At 38.9% G+C, this 20,214-nt stretch overlaps 1 protein-coding gene across 6 annotated transcripts in view; it reads right to left on the bottom strand.

Annotated features, from left to right (window-relative positions):
* Nucleotides 1-8,936: 8,936 nt before the first annotated feature.
* Nucleotides 8,937-20,214, bottom strand: part of LOC131688291 (voltage-dependent calcium channel subunit alpha-2/delta-3) — a 47,265-nt gene continuing 35,987 nt past the window's right edge. For 3 of the 6 annotated variants that reach the window (XM_058972484.1, XM_058972486.1, XM_058972487.1), the window contains 8 exons: nucleotides 15,724-15,826; nucleotides 15,393-15,431; nucleotides 15,138-15,239; nucleotides 14,492-15,047; nucleotides 14,338-14,437; nucleotides 14,004-14,211; nucleotides 10,444-10,645; nucleotides 8,937-10,378 (listed from right to left, as the gene is read on the bottom strand). In XM_058972484.1, coding sequence (XP_058828467.1) covers nucleotides 10,274-10,378; nucleotides 10,444-10,645; nucleotides 14,004-14,211; nucleotides 14,338-14,437; nucleotides 14,492-15,047; nucleotides 15,138-15,239; nucleotides 15,393-15,431; nucleotides 15,724-15,826 — 1,415 coding nt within the window. In that variant the 3' untranslated portion in view covers nucleotides 8,937-10,273. The remainder of the gene's footprint in view (nucleotides 10,379-10,443; nucleotides 10,646-14,003; nucleotides 14,212-14,337; nucleotides 14,438-14,491; nucleotides 15,048-15,137; nucleotides 15,240-15,392; nucleotides 15,432-15,723; nucleotides 15,827-20,214) is intronic. The other 3 variants (XM_058972485.1, XM_058972488.1, XM_058972489.1) reach the window with 1 other exon arrangement.

Raw genomic sequence — 20,214 nt, 5'->3', positions numbered from 1 at the left:
GCGTAACTTCAGCTAGTTTTCTCTCGCATGTCGAGAGAGTAAAAGAAGTTCGCAACGAGTTAATCATTTCACAAAAGTAATAGTCTTTCCGACTCTTGAAAAAGAGTCCGGTAAAGCACAAATTTAAATTTAGGGGCCCCTAGCATAATTAAAAGTTAGTGTTTAGTGGTATTTATGGTATGAATGTGAGTGTAAATGAAGAGGAATGAAAGGCTAGCAAATTGAATTCTGAGTGAGTGTGTGCGGTATGTAAGCGGTAGTGTTAGATGTTTCGTCCAAGGATAGCCCTTGTGACGGTAATGGTAGCAAAAAGAAATGTCAAATTCCGTCTGATTTCTTTCTGGTAATTTTCCGCAATTTGAAGCGTATCCGATCAATAATTCTACTCAGCCAATGCAGCAACGGCTTTTATTCTGACGCATCATAGGCAATTTCGACAGTGAAACTTTCACAGTTGTTTTGGGATTGATGGATGGATTGAATCGTTCCTGATTGTGACAGATACATCGGTGAGTGCGCGAGACTAAAAACGGACAGGCTCACTTCCTCAGAGTAACGTAATTTCGTGGGACAGATTCCTCTGGCCTTTGGAAAAATCATTCCACGGAATTAAAACTGGCACTCGGGAAGAAGTAGTCGCGTTTGAAGTCGGCATTCATTCAAAAAAAAAAAAAACCATTTGGGTTTTTTTTTACCCGAGTCGGGGAAAATTGTGACCTGTGATTTCTTAGGTCACAATATCGTCGCTTTGGTCACTGAGCCCAGCTTGTATATATTTGTAAATATTGTTATTTTTTTTGTCGTATAAATAAATAACAGTGTACGGTCTATCGCGTGTATTTGACGACGCCTGTTCTTTGTTTATACTTTGAAATTATTGTTCGTAAATGTCTAAGTAGAATTTAAACGTCAAACCATTACTACTCCGTGCTTGCATGTTTGAGTTACGTTTAAGTTCTGCTTAATAGCCCAGGTTGGTGTCAAATGTAGGTTTCGTTATTTATTTGTTCAGAGATTTATTTACTTATTTATTTATTTATATATTTATGTGCTTATTTATTTATTTATTTATTTATTTATATTTGTTATTTATTTTGCTTGTTTATTATTCATTTTGTTATTATATTTTTTTGTTATAATTGTTCAATATTTAAAAAATAATCAAGGAAACAAGGACCGCACATTAAATATTCTTGATAGCTTTTGTACTAAAAATATTTCGTGACACCAACCAAAACGATAAAATTTTTGTAAATGTCAACCGTCATCGTCCTGTCATCTCATCATCACCGTCATCAAATGCGGGGTGTGATGCGAGGAGGCGCGGTGGGTATATTTTGGAAAACGGACAGGGCAAGGACAAAAATCTACCGCGAAAAAGTAATGCGGTCTCTAATAGTTAACCGGCCCGGAGGAGTGAGGACTAGCAGCAGCGAGTCACTAGATACTTGACCGCGCGTTTCCATCGTAAGAAAAGTCTTGTGATATAAGCTGATCCGTAGGATCTTGTTTTCGCCGTTCAGAACCACCACACGAACGTTAAGGTTCTGTCCGGCCAGTCGAGTGGGATAAGTGTGGTTACCGGTTTCTGTGTAGTGTACTAGTACGACACGAGTGCAAGAACGGTCAGTGATTGGCAAGATTTTTACGCCATTGTAGAGGCCAGTACCCAAGTACCGGAGGGTAGGCTCTACTAGACCGAAAACATTGTAAATCCCACTCGACTTAGTGTTAGACACTCGTGTAGAAGATAAAGTGCGCATTGTACCACTCTCCGGGCCCAAAAGTGAAACGCAGGCCTCCGCTACAAATAGGCCGAGTTGCTGCTTCTTCAGGAGTCCCCCGTCGCTATCGTCCGTACGTTACTGCACCACCGTCGAAGCCCGTGCCTCATCGAGCCAGCTGCAAGTCGACCAACATCATCACGATCGCAACGGTATCGACAGAAGAAAGTTTTCGTCGAATAAAAAGCAAGTAATAAATTTGTTTGCTTTTATTAATAGCCCTTCTGGCTCAAGTCAAGAAATCAAAAAAAAGAATAGTAGTATTAAATAAAAAGTGTATGGTCCGTATATACAAGTTGTGTCGTCCATTTTGTTTACAGTGCATTCCTTTAGGTACTTGTTTCCGCCGAAAATTAATCACGATTCGCTCAGTGACCATAGTGTGGGAAGAAAAGTCCGCCCCAGTGTGAATTTCTCCAGGAGACAACCGTGAAACGACCCTAATAGCTGGTGAGTACAGTGTGGCCCCACCACCACAATAAGAACGTTACGAAACCGATATGTAACAAATGATATGAGTGTACTCGTAAGGACACCCGCTACCAATACATATGAAAAACTGGCACAATTTTTCCAAATTAAAGATCCCTATCACAACCATTATTTCTCGATCTGAGAGCTAGGATCAAAAGAGCTGCAAAATCTACCGTTGTTCCCAAATTTCTCCATTTAATCGATTCTTATATGAAAACTGGCGAATAGGTTGGTGTAAATAATCAGTTTGAGCGCGACATCGGCAGGTTGGTCGGTGTTCACCGTACAGGTGTGAAGCCATGTTAATTGTCTATTAGGTACTTTTTTATTTCATGTATTTGAGACGGCTGAATGCATTGGCTTACCTGAGTCGTAAATCTTTTAATATTAACAATGTGCATATAAAAATATTTAAATCGAATTTTATTGTATATCCATCGGATATCGTGTACGCGATTGGCTAATTTGTGTAAAGGATTTATTTCTTGTTGGAGATCCATTTACTGTATTACCTGTTGTTGCTTGGGGATCACTTTATCATTATCATTCACTCTATTCTCGCTGTTGACTTCGTATGAGTTTTCACAATTACCTGATTTGAGTTGTTTATAGAACCCACGGTTCACGATCGCGTATCCGTGTTCTTTGTCATTTACATTCATTGACAGATATAACTTAACAAATTGAACCTGACACTTGATGAGGACAGTGAATCTTCAGAAAGCACCTCGACAAAATGCGGTGTAAACCGTAACTCAAAATTTCCTGGACCAATCGTACTGAATTTTGCACAGTTGCTCTTCACCTTATTGCCCAGGTTACTACAAAAGCTTTTTGTAAAATGCTTAATATTATCACAGAGAACAGACATCCATGATCGAATAAAAATATTCAAAAATACGTGTGTAAACATTTGAATTAATATACGATAAACACTTGCGCCGCCACACCAACCTATCCCAACTATCCGTCAAATCCATTCCGGAGCCGGTTCGAAATCCTGAATGGATTCAGTATGGAATCTTGCTCAAAGAAAACAACCGATTCCGGGCTAGTTTGACTGGGTAGAGTAATAACCGCTGTCAATTCTGTCGAACTCAGCCACAAAAAAAAACATGACAGTAGCGCACCTGGTTTGGATATCCCAACAACCTTCGAAACCGTTAGAGATTTTACACAAGTTGATTGCTGAAGATGGATGGTCTGTTCTCTGTGATATTATTTTTTCAAAAGCATTTTCATCGTTTTTAGCAATAATCGGACTTTGGCTTCAAAGTGCTACGAAAAATTCGAAAATCGACCAAGAAATAAAAGCTCCATTAGTTTTTTTTTGTTAGGGAAAACTTTGCCACTGCGATCACTATTCAGGTTATCTTTTGTGGCTGCCCCTGTTTGCTCTACATGTTACAAATTGCCCGAATCCAATGTAGTTGGAAGCGAGTTGTTTGTTTGTTCACATGTGTCGTCCCAACCGGGTAGTACATTATTAACGTAGCTGAGGATCCGTTTGGGACATGTATGCCATATCTCGTGAGGCGTCATAAGATGCCTTCCGAAGTATCGCTCCCTTCGAAGGAATAGTACTGCACACTGGCAGAGAATATGTTCCGAGCTCTCGGGTTCGTAGTTACAAAATTGACAAATGTCATCTTGATTTTTGCCAACTTTTTTTCAGGTGATACTTAGCAGGACAATGTCCCGTAAATAAACCTGTGATTATACGTATGTCTTTACGTTTCAGATGCATTAGTGTTTTGGCTCTCGTTGCATCTGGATGTATGAATTTCTTAGCTTGTCGAGGGCATTCTACGTTACGCCAGTCGTTTAGTAGTTGGTCTCTTGCCCAAGCCGAAAGTTCTAGTTTAATGGCACACGTAGATATACCTAGAAATGGTTCTGGTCCAATAAACGTGTTTGATGAACCACGCCTGGCTAATTCGTCGGCCACTTCATTACTATCGATTCCTTGGTGGCCAGGTACCCAGAATATCATTACTTGCCAGTTGTTGTAAAGATGTGATGCACTCCCAAACCAGTTTGGACTCACATTTCGACGACCTTAATGCCAACAGTGCTGCTTGGCTGTCCGAGAAGATTGCGATTTTTGTATGTCTGTAGTTTCGTTTCCTACAGACCTCCGAGCAGGTGTATATTGCATATACCTCTGCCTGGAAAACTGTAGGCCACTTTCCCATTGATATCGCTTCTTTAATTCTTGATCCGTAGGCTCCCGAGCCCGTCAGCTCACCCATTTTAGAACCATCCGTATAGAATGATATTGTACCTACATCCCACATCTGACGATCCACTATGTGGACCTCATATGAGATATCGAAGTTCGGTTTAGGCTCCATTTTATCTTGAACTGTTGTCAAGACAGGGTTTAGTTCGAGTTCCTTTATTATACTCAGGTGACCGTTTAAATCTCATCAAATAGTGGTTTACTCTTTAGCACTCTCAGAGAGCTAAGTCTCGCCTCCCTCGTAACATGTTTGTGCGATGAAGGTAGATGAAGCATGGCTTCCATAGCTGTAGTGGGTGTTGATTTCATAGCGCCTGTGATAGAGAGGCAGGCTAGCCTCTGAACTTTAGTTAGTTTAGCTTGGGCGGTCTTTTGCTTGACTTTGGGCCACCACACAATGGAGGAATAAGTTAATCGTGGTCTGGCGATGGACGTGTAGGACCAGTAAGCCAACCTCGGTTTGAGACCCCAAGTTTTCCCAAAGAGTTTACTGCACGCCCACAGTGCTGTTGTTGCTTAATTAACGGCGTATGTCAGGTGCGAGTTCCAATTCAGTTTTTTGTCTAGGATAACACCTAGGTTTTTCGCTTCTTCTGCGTAGTTGATTGTAGTTCCACTAAGAGTTGGGGGAACCAACTTCAGTTTTTTTTTCATATTGGTAAATGGTACAATGACCGTTTTTGCAGGGTTCACATTGAGTCCCTCGTTGAAACACCATGTCATGATGAAGTTTAGGGCTAGTTGAATCCGATCGCTTAGTACAGATTCATGTTTTCCCCTCACAATTAGGACAATGTCATCGGCATATTCAACAATCTCGAAACCCATTTCAGTCAGATCATTGAGAACATCGTCCACCACCTGTGACCAGAGCAGGGGTGATAGCACACCTCCCTGGGGACAACCTCTATTGGCTGTTATAGTTGCTTTCGTGTCTCCTAACGTTGCTGTGATCTCTCGACTCTTGAGCTTTGCAAGAATCCAATCGGTTTATCCACTCCTCTTTTTGCCAGGGCCTTGTGAATTGATATGTAGGACGTATTATCAAAAGCACCCTCGATGTCAACAAAAGCGCAAATTGCTATTTCCTTGAAATCGAGGGTTTTCTCAATAAGTATCACTAAGGTATGTAGGGCTCCGTAGATTTGCCCTTTTGATATGCAAACTGGTACTTGTTTAACGGAGCTTTCGATAAGTGGTCCAGCAGTTTTTCATCAGTTTTAGAAGTGTTGTTGTCAAACTAATAGGTCTAAAGGCCTTGGGTAGTGTCAGGTCTTTTTTACCCGTTTTGGAATAAATATTACCCTAACTTCTCTCCAGTTTATAGGTGTGTGCCCAAGCATAAGACTGGATCTCAGGATGTTTAGAAGATCCGGAAGAATTATGTCTGCCGATTTTTGTAGAAATACTGGAAGAATGTTATCAGGGCCGGGGGATTTGTAGGGTTCGAAGGTGTTGATAGCCCATTTAATTAGAGATGGTGTGAAAATCTGACAGGCCAGTTTTTGTGTCAAGTGCTGTCCATCACAATCCTGACCTGTCGAATTATCGTCTTTCGCAACCGACCCGGGGAAGTGGGTGTTTATTAGAACATCCAATGGTTCACTATTGCCAATTGTGAGAGAACCATCGCCTTTTTTCACTTGCCCTAGGCCATTTGTGTGATCCTTTGATAAGGCTTTTTGGAGGCGAACTGCCTCTGGAAAGTTTCCGATGTTTTCACAAACTCGCGCATTGATAGTTTTTCGGCCTTTCTCAACTCGGTGTTGTATTTGGTAAGAGCGGTCCTGTAGTTTGACCAGTTACCAGTAATCTTCGCTTTATTGAGAAGGCGCCTAGCTTCCTTCCTAAGTGTTGCTAGATTTTCGTTCCACCAAGGAACATCACGACATACAGATCTCATTACAAGAGGACAACTGTCATTATAGGCGGTTATGATCCTATTTTTTAGGTCATTATCCAGATCTGTCGGAGATTGGATCTTACTCTCCGTTCTTTTTGATTCTTCCAGGTTACTTGTGGAGTGATGTTAAAAACAACTATGCAAATGTATTAACGATTGGTCCAGCAAATTTTGAGTTATGGTGTACAGTTTTCGACGTGGCACCTGACTGAATAGACAAATAATCTTTGTATCGAAAAAAAAATTAAGGAATCCAATTTTTTGTCGACAATACCTTACACAACCCTCCTTAAGTTCCGACACGATTTGGGCGATTCTTCCGCATTCAACTTTTTGTGTCATATTGCCGAGTCATCCGTCCAGTCTCAACTTTCACTACTTCTTTCATACCCTGTGCATTTCTGTTCTATCACTAAGAATTAGACGACAATTTGTTCTACAGTGGAAATGCTAATCGTCCAAGATCTGATGAAAAATTATAAATAGTGAAACAATATATGCAAGCTTCGATATTATTTATAAATTAAAATAATCAAAATGAGAATATTTGTACCAGATTGTTTGCCATCATATTTAAATGTTATTTAGGTTGTATGGCTTGGCTTTATTAACAATCTTTTATTTAATTATAGTTTGGACTCATTCGAAAGCAGTAAAAATGTAAGTAAACTTCCACTTGCTTATTGTGTTCTTTGTGAGAAAATATAACTAGAAAAGGGTACAAATTGTGATTTTATATTTTTTTCTTTACCTCTAAATAAACTAAATAAAAAATGCGGCCAAAGTAAACAGCTTGACTCATTTTGATAGCCATAAGTAAACTAACAAACGAAATCAATTTTTATTTAATGCATCTCTGCATCCAATTATAAAATTTCGTTCTACAGTTTGTTTCAAAATGATTCGACTTCTGCTAACCTGCAATATAACTCTTCGACGTGGCGTTTTGGAATGAGTGTGTAGCGTACTGTATAGATAGGACGATAAAGAATATAAAAAAGTAGCATTTAAAGCTCGATTATACCTGTTTTTCATATGGGATAAAACTTGCTTACTTGACCTCATATGGTTTGCGTGCAACGCGGGCCATAATATTGCACATAAAGGTCGAAAAGTTGATTCAAATTATTGAGATGTATGCAAGAGGAACATGGCGGCCTTTTACACTGTTTTCATTTGGCTTCAGGATGCAGTCAGGCCTAAAATCAAAGATAGTACCGTGTGGCGGTACCAACTAGCTTCAAGCTTACCGCTAGTGTTTTGGAAAGAGGGAGAAATGACCCTTCCAACGGTATGTTGTGTTGTGTAGAAAGCGTCTTTGTTTAAATAGAAAATGAGGGAGAACATTCAATTCCGCATGCAACTACTTATTTATGATCAAAATCGGTTGGAAAATATAGGCAGAGTTACTATTTTTTTTCCAAATAAGAAACTAGCTCGCATGAACGTTTAAGGGGAAAGTCTCATATTAATTTTTCACAAAAATTATTGTTTTTTACTCGATTACGTATACATTCAAAAGCAAAAGCAATTATTGCATCTTATAGTGCGTGCCAACACCTCACTAACCCCTTAGGAGTTCATGCAAGCAAGTTTATAATTTGGAAAAAATAATAACTCTGCCATTTTTAACCGAATTGGATGATAAATAGGTGATTTGATGCGTAACTGAATGCCCTCTCTAAAATTTTATTGATACAAGGACGCTTCTTTAGAAGAATGTTGAGCATTTTTTTATAATTTTCATGGAAAAATCGCAAAATTATGGTTGTTTTCATATTATTATTGACCCAAAACCGTAAAGTATCTTTGACAAAAGAACATAATATAGCATATGGTTGAAAAGGTCATTTCTTCTTCTTTCCAGAACACTCAAAAAAATTAAAATCGATCGAAAAATGACAGCGTAGAAATTTTTTTAATACCGAAAGTCCCGAATAATAGTTTTGTTGTCATAAATCAAGATTTTGAGGGTATAAAACATTTTTCAAACATTGTCTTGTGTTGCCTTTGGCGAGATCTATATACTAGGTCACTTGAAAAGTACAAAATCACTGTAGCACCGTGTTATCTTAAAAGGAGAATTGTGGCCTAAAGGGTGAGTTGATAATTATTGTGACACTTTCAAACTTGGGTAACTTTTTTCACATTTCACTGAGATGAACCAAATTTTGATCTGTTTTTTAAAGGGTAATGTTCATATTCGCTCAGTTGTGCTGTGCTCAGCGAGACTCCGGCCGAGATTACAGAAAATCAGCGACCCGTTCGTGAAAAAAATATAAATATATAAAAATTGTATTGGGATTGATCCATTTTCACGGTAATTTCGACGCCCATATCCACTCACATCCTCTTATTTTGCAGCTACAGCCGAAAGTTTAAAAATTAAACGTTTTCAAAATACTGGCGGCAGATAAAGGATAGGTATGAGTTAGGAACTGGATCATTTTCCGATCCCTTTACACGTTACACTGCTTCAACAAAATAATAAAAAAATTGTAACAAACGCACGTAACAATTAAACAATGTCTCATAATTTTATCACAGACTTTTATTAGCAAATATTCAATGAAAAAAATCATTTGTTGTAGTTTCATTATTTGTGTTGATTTCGCCCTAAGATAACTACAGATCGATTTGATCAGCGCATGCTTCGTTTATTATTAGTTTTTAATCGCAGTATGTCTTTCAATATCCAAGCAATTTATCTCATATTCCTCTTCTTTATCCCGTTCACTTGGTTCATTTGCGCTTTTTTTTTCTGAGAATGGAGCGAATCTTCCATGTTGATGTCATTAGCTAGGTGCTTGTTATGGAAAAAGATTATTTTGAAGTTTAAAAAATGATCCTTTTATCTTGCTATCTCATTAATTTTATAAGTACAAAGATTTTTTGGTATCAGTTATTACCAATGTGACTAGTCTTTTTATAAGAATTTTGGCATTGTCACCAAGTGGTCATAACTAAAATATCGTCTTTTTTCATGTAAAAATTTTAGTAAGCCTCCAAAGCAACAACTTTAACAGCGTAGCCTATTAAACTAAAAAAGAGAACAATTGTTAGAACAACGGAATTGGCTAGAAACTGTTATTATTCTTTCAACAACTAAATATATCTATTGATTATGACAGTGACGAGCAACAACGAAATGCACAACATTAGCAAAAATGTGTTAAACATCGTATCGACACACAAATTTCTTTCTTGCTTGGGTTGTGGAAAAGGTGTAGTTTCTATATAATCTGTAACGACCTGTACTTTAATTCATGCCTTGAGACTCGCTTTTGTTCGGTTTTCATTTGTACAAGTTATTACAATAGGATTAATGTAACTGTTTAACTAATTGTCTATAGTTCTTCTTTAAATCCATGTGTACGTTTCGTGATAAATGTAATGTAATAAAATCTGTTGGTATTGGTTAACAAAATTTTGCTAGATCTGTTATAAATGTTCTAGTTGTTATACTTAATATATCTATTAACTTTGGGTAGTAATTTCGTAGAGAAACAATTGTCTGATATAAAATTTGAAAGTAACATTTCTAATTGTGCCAAGATATAGGATTTTTGAATTGAATTTAAATAACTTGTTTTTCTACACGCTATGTGTGAGTTTTGAAAGTGTGAATGCATGAATATTAAACAAGCGAAGTTATTTAAAACAGATGTCTGCTATTTCAGTCAAGCTCAGTTTTGGCGAAACTGTATTCTCCAATTTCACTCGCTACTGTTCGAAAAGACGTGTGAAAGCTTCTAGTTTTATGATCGCTTAACTATGGAATATCGCTGGTTTCTGTTTGCTGAGCAATACAAAAAGAATTAGAGTTGTTTGCCGATATAAAACCTAATAAGAATTGGTAACTGTTGTTGTTTAATTACGACTGAAGTAAAACTGCCCTAGTAGCACGACAATCACCAGCAGTGCTAGATTGGGTCCTGCGTAATTCCCTCGGCCGCAAATTTCTATCACACTTTCCTGAAATGGGAACAAGAATATGTAACAGTTAACACAGGCATCACCCGTCAGATCGGGATACTTACGTTTGCATGCTTATTGATACAGGTAAGAGGTCTTCTTCGAGGAAGCTCCACATTGCGCGCCTTATGGCATGCTAGCGAATCATTGTAATCGTGCTCGATGGGCCACGTTGTTAGCTGGGGCACGTGGCTGGGTAGTGGGCAAAGAGTGTCCAGTACCAGCAGAATCAAATTGCTGGAAGGAATTGGCACTACGACATACGGTCTGGAAAGAACGAACAAAGCAATGAATATGATTGAATATTAGACTGGTCCAATTTTTGACTTTTAGCTCCACCAGGCTCTACTGATTCCTTTTATGGTCCTTAGCAATTGTGCAATTACACTCATTCATACTTGGGTGTAAGTTTATTTGTTTTTACATTTCTTACAAAAGAAATGTACAGGAAAACTTTTCAAGACCTGGAGGGCCGAGTCTTATATACCAACCGACTCAGTTTGACAAATTGAGACAATATCTGTATTTTCTGTAGCAAGGTATGGCGTAACGACCAGGGCTACTGCGCTGAACTCAAACTGGACTGGAAGCTGGACAAATCTGACAAGCATGTTTCGCCTAATGGCTGTCCGTGTCGTGAGCGCGTACAGAACGATATCGTCGGAGGTGGTATGCGTCATTGTCGGAATGAATTCCATGTCCATCACTCTGGCTAAAGACGTGGAATGATACCAGCGGAGGAATACACGAAATACAAGGACACTGGTCGGAACGGACTCGTTAGCTAACTGGCAGTAAAAGTAAGACAACGCTGAGAAAGGAAGGTGGACTCACCAACTCATCCCAAATGTGTCGGCGTGGGTGCGTAGGAAGTATGGAAAAGTGAACTGCCATATGACGCAGTTTTTGTCCGGGCACGGCTGCTTCCGGAACTACCCACATCAGTTTGGACATGCTTTGTTACCTACTTTACAGGGAGTGTGTAAATAAGCGAGAGCACGAGGTCTTCATAGAAGTCGAGAATATAGTCGAAAAGATGTGCCACGACGAAAATACCTGGGATACTGGCATCAGAGTAGTGATGCAGATACTCTCCGAGCTGCAGAGGAAGTCGCTAAGAGATCAACAAAGTAGCGCCGCATACTAGAACGCCGCACAGAGGAGTAACTGGGGTCGAATCCTGGCCAAAATTATGTTCTGCTGCTATTCCGGTTATTATGCCTTAATGTGGATTAATAATAGACCATAACTAGATTTTGGGACAATTTGGCATATATCCACCTACCAGTGCAAAAGTCAATTTTCTATATCCTTTCGAACACTAGTAATTTCGAGGAGATCTTTGTGAATACATTTGTTCTTCTAGTTGCATAAACAAAGGATCAGTGAAAAAGGGAGAGGGGAGGAAACGACTGTGTAAGTTTTCATAGGGATACATTTTTCCAAACATAGTATTTGGCCCTACAGCATTTCGGAATATCTCAAATTAGTAAAAAATTTTGCTTGCTTGGAATTTGTGGATCGGACAAATCCGGAAGAGTTCTTATGTTTTTTGGATAGCTAAAATCTTATATTGTAATTCTGCTTCAGAATCTTCGGATCTCGGCGTTTATTATAACTTTTTTTTATTCAATTTTGGAATAAAATGTTTAAAAAACGTATTTTTGGAAGTTGGTGCAATACACAGTAAAACCACTATTTTCAGTTAATTTTAGGCTTAAGTTGTACAAATGGTTGTGTTCAACTACGTTTGTAATAATATTGTCATATTTAATACAGTCATCATCACTAGAAAGCGATATTGCTGGATATATAATGAAAATTATGAAAAAAACCCCTTAAAATATCACCATTTTGCATCCATGCAAAAATTATTTAACAATTTCTGACATACTCCTAATTATACCACGTTATTCAGTAGGCTTCCAGGTATGTAAAAAAATATAACGAAACTAAAAATCGAGAAAAAAATATTTTGGTTATTGACCAGGAATTTGTTCTAGTTACTCCTCTGTGCGCCGCCGTGAATCAATTCTGTAATGGAGTAAACTAGATCCATCGCCGGGGCCAGTTGAGTAGCATGCGACGCAGCATCATGTTCAGGTCAACGGGGTGCCAGCGAACCGGACGTCAGGCTCCAATGGAATCGTTCGACCGACTACTTACTGGGTAGCTCGTGGGTAGGCTAGATCCACCGCCGGAGACTAGATCGATTAGATCGGGACGAAGCGGAGAGCTGAATGGCTCACGAAAATAAGCTTCGGTATCGGGATAAAGTTACAGCTGAGGAATTCACAATAGGGTAGATTCTAATTATTGGCTGGACACTCCCTGTCGATGTAGGGTAGTTTCACCGCCGGGGACTATCCAAGTACATCGTGATAAAGCTGGGAGCTGAATGGCTTAAGGGAACTGAATAGCTCATGAAATCAGCAGCTATACGGCTCTCTGAAACGAGAGCTTAATGGCAATGTAATAGATGGAGAAAAACAGCAAGAAAAGAGTCGAGAGCTAAATGACTGAAAGGTCGAGCCATTTCATGGAACAATTGAGGTTCCGAGGTAGCTACAGAAAATTCGTGAGTAAAAGAATGAGGTCCGAAGAGATCACAACGATCCCCCTACGAAGTCCCCTTGATGTAGTTCCGTGGAGAAGAGGGACCAAGGGAAATGCCCTTAGTTCGAAGAAGTTAATATGGATATGCCTGGTGCGACAGTTGATAATAGAGAAGAGATGTGCCACGACGAAAATACCTGGGACGCTGCCAATAGAGTGGTTACGAGCATGATCTCTAAGCTGCAGAGAAAGTGGCGCGAAGGAACCAACAAAGTAACGCCATCGGGTTTCTCGTGAGTAGACTAGATCCACTGCCAGCGATTAGAGCAGCTAGATCGTGTTGAACAGCTAGCAGTCGGTCGATGAGGGGAAAGCTGCCAAAAATGGTAGCTAATGGCTTCAAGAAACAAACTTCGGTACTGAGGGAAATTCCGAAGTCGGGGAACTCCAGTCGGAGTTCATCGTCGGATAATATCCGAGTAGACATCGATAAAGCTGGGAGATAAATGGCCTAAGGAAGCGGGTATCGGTGTTGAGAGAAATTTCTCCGTCGGGGAAATATCGGTCGGAGTAGGATGAGTTTACCGTCGGGAACTATCCTAGTAGATCGTGATAAGTCCGGGAGCTGAATGAGTCACGGAAACTGGAACTAAATGGCTCATGGAATCAGCATCCAAACGGCTGACGGAGACGAGAGCGTAAAAGATGACGTAATAGATGGAGACAAGATAAAGCAGAAGAAGTATGTAGTTCCGAGGGGAAGAAGGGCGAATAAAAGAGTAAGGACTGTTTTTAGTGGTTAGACACGAACGAGAGTCGTGAGCCCCACACAGTGTCAATACACTACAGTGATACATGTCACATTCGGCCCTTCGGACCTCGGTTGGAAACTCGATTATTGGAGTGATTACATAGCCTTTCTTCATATGAGAAAGGCAAAAAAGGATCCCTCGAGTGATTTTTACAGTACGAAACGGAAAAGCCTCTTCGTATGATGCTAATGCTACGAACAAATTTGTTTTGTTGAAAAATACCCATTAAATTTAGTTATGAAACAACTGATACTCACCGCTCACACTGATGAGCATCCTTCCGGTAGACAACCGGATCGATGTCGTTGTTGAGTTCGTACAGTGTGATAACATGATCACACGGCTCCGGTCGTGTTCGGTTGATAAGCACCTTATTGAACTCCGGCTCCTTGTAACGCCCGGCGGTAGGATCCTCGAGATCTCCCATTTCGGCTACCGCATCGTATGCACTACTATCGTAAATGACTGCAATGGTATTTTACGTGAATGTCTAATTAACTAATGTGGAGACGCATGTTGTTTGTTGAACAACAAAGAACTATGCGTTCCCTTTCTATTAATTTTATGTGTGTGTTACTTTAATGGAATTACCTTCGTCATATGCATGCACAATTGCTAGGAATATTTGTACCACCACCCACATGACGTATGAAACGGCATTTGTCAGGACCCACCAGATCACTTTCAAAGGCTATAATAGAAGTTCAATAAGATCTACGGTCAGATAATAATAAATGTCACCTACCGTTTCTATTATGCTGGCCATATTGAAAATGTGCTTCATCATGAAACACACCGCCTGATAGTCATAAATGGTTACATTCTTGAAGATGCCATCATCAATCAGTCGCTGCATGAAGGCCGGTTTTACTTCCCCGAAGAAAGCACCCGTCTCCTGAAGCTGCTCGCTGATGACCACAAACCCGTTGCTATCAATCACGTAACACTGGAAATCCCCCGTGAAGCATGTCTTCTCACATTGATGATCACTGTGCAAGCACTGACTAGTGGTACTCTTGAACAGAGTATACATAGCCGAGTGGTGGAACTGGAACCCAACCACGGCCACCGGAGTCTCCTTACCCCCGTCCGTGTGGAAGATGGCGTTGCTAGCCGTCACCAAGGTGTCGTTCCGATTTCCCGCGTCAAAGGGAACCGAGTACACGTAACTGCTTTTGTACGCGTCATCCTTGCCATTTCCTTCTGCACTTTTTTTGTATTTATTGTTGTAGTAAAGCTCTACGGCGCGCTTGTACCAGATCTCGTCCGTCGCGCGATTGTTCGTCTCACTGAAATCGGGCCTGAAATTTGGGTACAATAAATTATAGGCTCATGATTATGAATCATTCGATCATTTTTTTGTTTTAGATGCACCGAGGTGCGATACCTACTCCGATTGCTTGGGCTCGTTCATGTGGTCCTGCCACCTCGTTAGCCCACTGTGCGTAGCTAAGAACGACACGGTAATTCCATAGCGCTGCCGCAGTTCATTCCTAGTTTAGAAAGAGTAAGAAAAATAGAAAGAAAAACATCGCAACTGTGTTAGTTAACGAGTACGGCACGCCAGATACTATGACTGAATGTTTGAAACAGAAACCCAAAGTTTAACGGTAGATGACTCCAGCAGATTAACGTTCATTAATTACCTTGGCAACAGGCCCATCAAAACAGCAATTGGGCTAGGGCTATTCCATCGAGCGATAAATTAGGAAATAAGTGCAATAAAATTTGGGTGGATCGTGTGACGCATTTGTTTCAAAAATTAGTAGTGAGCAAAACAAATTTATTCAGTGGGCATTTGATACAAATTACCGGTGCGTATAATGAGGTTCGTGTTTAGTGCAAAACGGGGGGAAAAATGGGAACATAATTGTAATACAAATAGCGCATAATTAGTCTCGCTCCAGAAGCCTGAATTTCGCTTATATGAATGAAACCATCTACATGGAATCAATGTTTGCAGCATTCGATACATACCCATCTTTTTCGTCCTTGTTGCCACTTCCGCCGCTGGTGTTGGCAGAGAACCATTCGGTCACTTTGGCGTCGTACACCAACGCTTGCATCAGATTTCGATCACCTGCACAAATTGAAGGGGGCCGAAAATGGAGAAAATGATTACATCTTTAATTCTACCGTAGACTGGTTTTTGGGTAATTGGGTGCTCTCACTAATCGGCGGTGTTTGGATCACACAATGAAACTGAAAAAAATGAAATGTTCTAGCTGACATAGATAGTGAAACTGGGAACAGAACAAACAGTGCTGGAGAAAATGACCGATGCTATGTGATGGTGGAGATGGACATTGATAGCAAGTGGGGTGAATAATGAGTAGATATATATGCTGGTAGTAATCAACATCGAGTGCACGGTGAATGGGCTTAAGAGGTGCATGCGATTTGCTTTAGTGGTTCATTCGTAGATCTTGGAATGCATGGCTGGGTGAGTCGGTGGAAGAAGAGTACATATACACACTGCAGTGAATAAGGTGGGTGGTGTTCTTTAGAGACGGTCGTATTATGAGGATCAAATGGCCTGTGTTAAGCCAAAGAGGACCAAGCGCCATTTTGAGGTACTTTATCTAAAATCGCTCCAGCATCCAATGTAGCACCAGGAACTCTAATATCTGTTATGTTTTGGGAACCCAAATAGCAAACGAAAGCAAGCCAGTGTTCTTTAACTTTCTATGTAAATGATAAGTTATCGAAAAATTAATTTTGGTACGAAAAAATACACGAAAAAAATTATGACGCTTAGCTCGGTTTGGCTTAACGCAGGCCAAATAGTGTTCGGCTTTGAATTGGAAAAAAGTAAATTAATACGATCATCTCTAGTGTTTGTGGTTACGTCTGTGGGTTCAGTGGTGAATTGTACTTTACTAGTTTGGTTTTACAATGTGTTCGAATTGCCTATTGCATTTTTGATTTGGATTTCTATCATTCAAATATATTCGTGACACTACTCTCTTCGTGTATGTGAACTAAACTACCATTTACCCAATTTAAGAATAAACTACACAAAATAATCATACAACATTTCGAGTTGCTTCTGGCTTCAGAGTATCCTCAAGAAAATAATTGAAATTAGACAAATTAGGTTTAGTATTCCTATAGTTGAAATATACTAATTTATGCCGTCAGTCGTGTAGTAGCGGGGAAGCGGTTGGATTCAAACCGCCAAAATATTTTATGAATTGGAAAAAAAGAAAATATTCGTCAAAAATGTACCCAATATTTTAAATAGAATTCTCTAAGTTCCTTTTGCAAAATTTATCTTCTAAAAATGATTTACAAGTTCCTTGGTACCTATCGCTTGGAACTTTGAGTAGGCTAGGTCCACTGCCAAGATCTACATCGATAAGATCGCGACGAAGCGGGGAGCTAAATGGTTCACGGAAACGGGCATCGGTATCGGATGGAATCCACCATCGGGAATACACAGCTGGAGTAAGGTAGATTCACGACCGGGGAATATCCGTGCACATCGTGACACAGCTGCACAGTGGGACCAATCTAAAATGTTCACAATATTATTCTGCAACTTTTTAAATAAAATATTTTGTTGTTGGACTAAAGTAGAATACCCCAGCAAAAAAATTTGTTTCAAAAAATTGTTTTAGAGGGTCGATGTCTTCGACAAAGTTGTAGAATATTATGTTTTGAATAACTTCTTCTAAGATACCACAGACATCAGACCTCAAATTTGAGGCAAAATTGTTGTTTTTTTAAAATATGATAAAAAAACAGTTTTTCGATATTTCCATGCTAAAAACCTTAATTGATTAATTTAATATGTTCTACAAACTTGCAGGTAACACTAAAATACAACTTTTTGTTGAAGGAACTAATAACTTAAAATCAATATTTTGGCTTCTAAAACTATTTTTCATATAAATTTACTCTATTTTCATCAAAGATTTCTGTTTTTAAGTGCACTTTTGTGCAGCCAAACTTTGGCTATTCTGATACTCTATTATTCGTACAATAAAATTAATACTACATAGAAACAGGATATAGTTGGACGCGTTGTTTGGGTGACCATTCATGTACGACGGTTTGTAACATAAAATGTGCTTATATTATTTTTAATTGATATACATTATTAGTTATTAACAAAATCTTATATTTTGCACGCACTTACAAGCATGTAGAACATATTGAGTTGATCAATTAAAATTACAATATGGAAATAGTATAGTAAAAATAGTATAAATATTGAATTTAAACTGCGAAAGAACAACGATTTCGGATTAAAAAATAAATCTACAGTATATATAAGGTATTTTTAACAAAAATGTTCAAAATTGAATATTATAAAACTTTGCTGAAGTCCTCAACCATCTAAAAATAGAAATGATTCAATTATATTGTGAATATTTTCCACACACTTAGGTTCAATAATATCTAATGCCTCAAATAGATATTATTCTATTTTTATGATTTTGTAGAACTAATCTTATTGGTTAAACTAAAGTATAAATCCCGAACTAAAGAAATCAAATTTTGTTTAAATGGTTGAGGTCTTCAGCAAAGTTTTCAAATATTGTATTTGGAACAATTCTGTTGAAAATACCATTTATTTATTTTTTGAGTTGAAATCGTTGTTCTTTGGCAGTTTAAATTCAAAATTTAAATTATTTTTTCACTTTTTCATATTGTAACCGTAATTGATCAACTCAATATGTTCAATATGCTTGTAAGTGCGTACAAAATGTAAGATTTTGTTAATAGCTAATAATGTATATAAATTAAATATAATATAGACACATTTTATGTTATAAACCGTCGTACATGAATGGTCACCCAAACAATGCGTCCAACTATATCCTGTTTCTATGTAGTATTAGTTCTATTCTACGAATAATAGAGTATCGGAATAGCCAAAGTTTGAAATCTTTGATGAAAATAGAGTAAATTTATATGAAAAATAGCTTTAGAAGCCAAAATATTCATTTTAGGTTATTAGTTCCTTCAACAAAAAGTTGTATTTTAGTGTTACCTGCAAGTTTGTAAAACATATTAAATTAATCAATTAAGGTTTTTAGCATGGAAATATCGAAAATCTGATTTTTTATCATATTTTCAAAAAACAACAATTTTGCCTCAAATTTGAGGTCTGATGTCTGTGGTATCTTAGAAGAAGTTATTCAAAACATAATATTCTACAACTTTGTCGAAAACATCGACCCTCTAAAACAATTTTTTGAAAAAATAATTTGCTCGGGTACTCTACTTTACAAAAATATTCTATTTAAAAAGTTGTAGAATAATATTGTGAACATATCATACGAAGAAATGCTGGTTCTAAAATGGCATCTAAGGCCTCAAATAGGTTTTGTCACACCTTTTTTGGATTAATCCCACTGTGAGCTGGGAGCTGATTGGCTCACGACATCGGCATCGAGAGAAATTCCGCCGCCAGGGAACTATCAGTCGGAGTAGAAGCGCACTGAGACGGGAGCTAAGCTTGAGATAATTTACCACTGAGCTCGAGTGAAGTTCGAAAGTAAATAACTTACGCACGCAGAGAATCGAGAATCGCACGGTGTAACAGATGGAGAGAATGACGGAAAGTAAGAGGAAAGATGGGAGCTGAATGGCTCAAAATTCGTGCCATTTTATGGATCAAGCGAGGCTCAGAGTTAACGGGTTGGTGATGAAGGAGGGAGAAATAATAAAATGGCGAGGGAGAGGAAGGGGGTGATGCAGCACCCAACTGCATATTATACCTTCCAGGCCCGTGCGCAAGGGGAGGGTTTTGGGGGTTAAAACCCCTCCCATGAGAGTTTTGGATTACTTTTGATAATTGGGATATCATTTTCTAGAGAATTTTCACCGCAGGTGATCTCTGCGTTGGAGTGGCTAAGAATTAAATGGCTCACGAAAACGGGTATCGGTATCGGGAGGAATTCCGCCGCCGGGAAACTCTCAGCACCGGCTAGTAGATACATACGAACGAGTATCGCCACGAAGCATCAAAAATCCCTACGATTGATAAAGGTTGTAGGTGTTAAAGAGATTTAAGTCGTTATGTTCAGCATCTCTGGATCGGTTCACGTCTCGGCAGGTGACGATATTTGCACCAGACTTGAGCCAGACTTCAACAACGAAGGTTGAAGAACAAGAGCACAATCACTACTGAAGTAATATCTAACGGTGGCCCCGGAAAGATGAGGATTGGGAGGAATAAGAGGTTTAGAGGGGATGGGTATAGCGTAGTTGGTAAATCGATTGCCTTGTACGCAGCTCACCTGGCTTCAATTCCCAACCCCGCACATAGGGTTAGAGACTTTTCCAAAAGAGATTCTATAACCCGAAAAGAGGCGAATGACCATAAGGTTAAAACCTCTATAATCAAAGTAAAAAAAGAGGTTTAGGTTTAGTCGGTAGGTTTACTACAAACCACTACAATAAGAATCCTACTTTACCATGAGTCAGCATTCGGTGGCGTCTGATCAAAATTCCTTC

This window comes from Topomyia yanbarensis, chromosome 3 (genome assembly GCF_030247195.1).
Source record: "Topomyia yanbarensis strain Yona2022 chromosome 3, ASM3024719v1, whole genome shotgun sequence".
Taxonomy (NCBI): Eukaryota; Metazoa; Arthropoda; class Insecta; order Diptera; family Culicidae; genus Topomyia; species Topomyia yanbarensis.
Note: the sequence above shows the minus strand (reverse complement) of the source record. Positions and strands in the feature narration are given on the sequence as shown.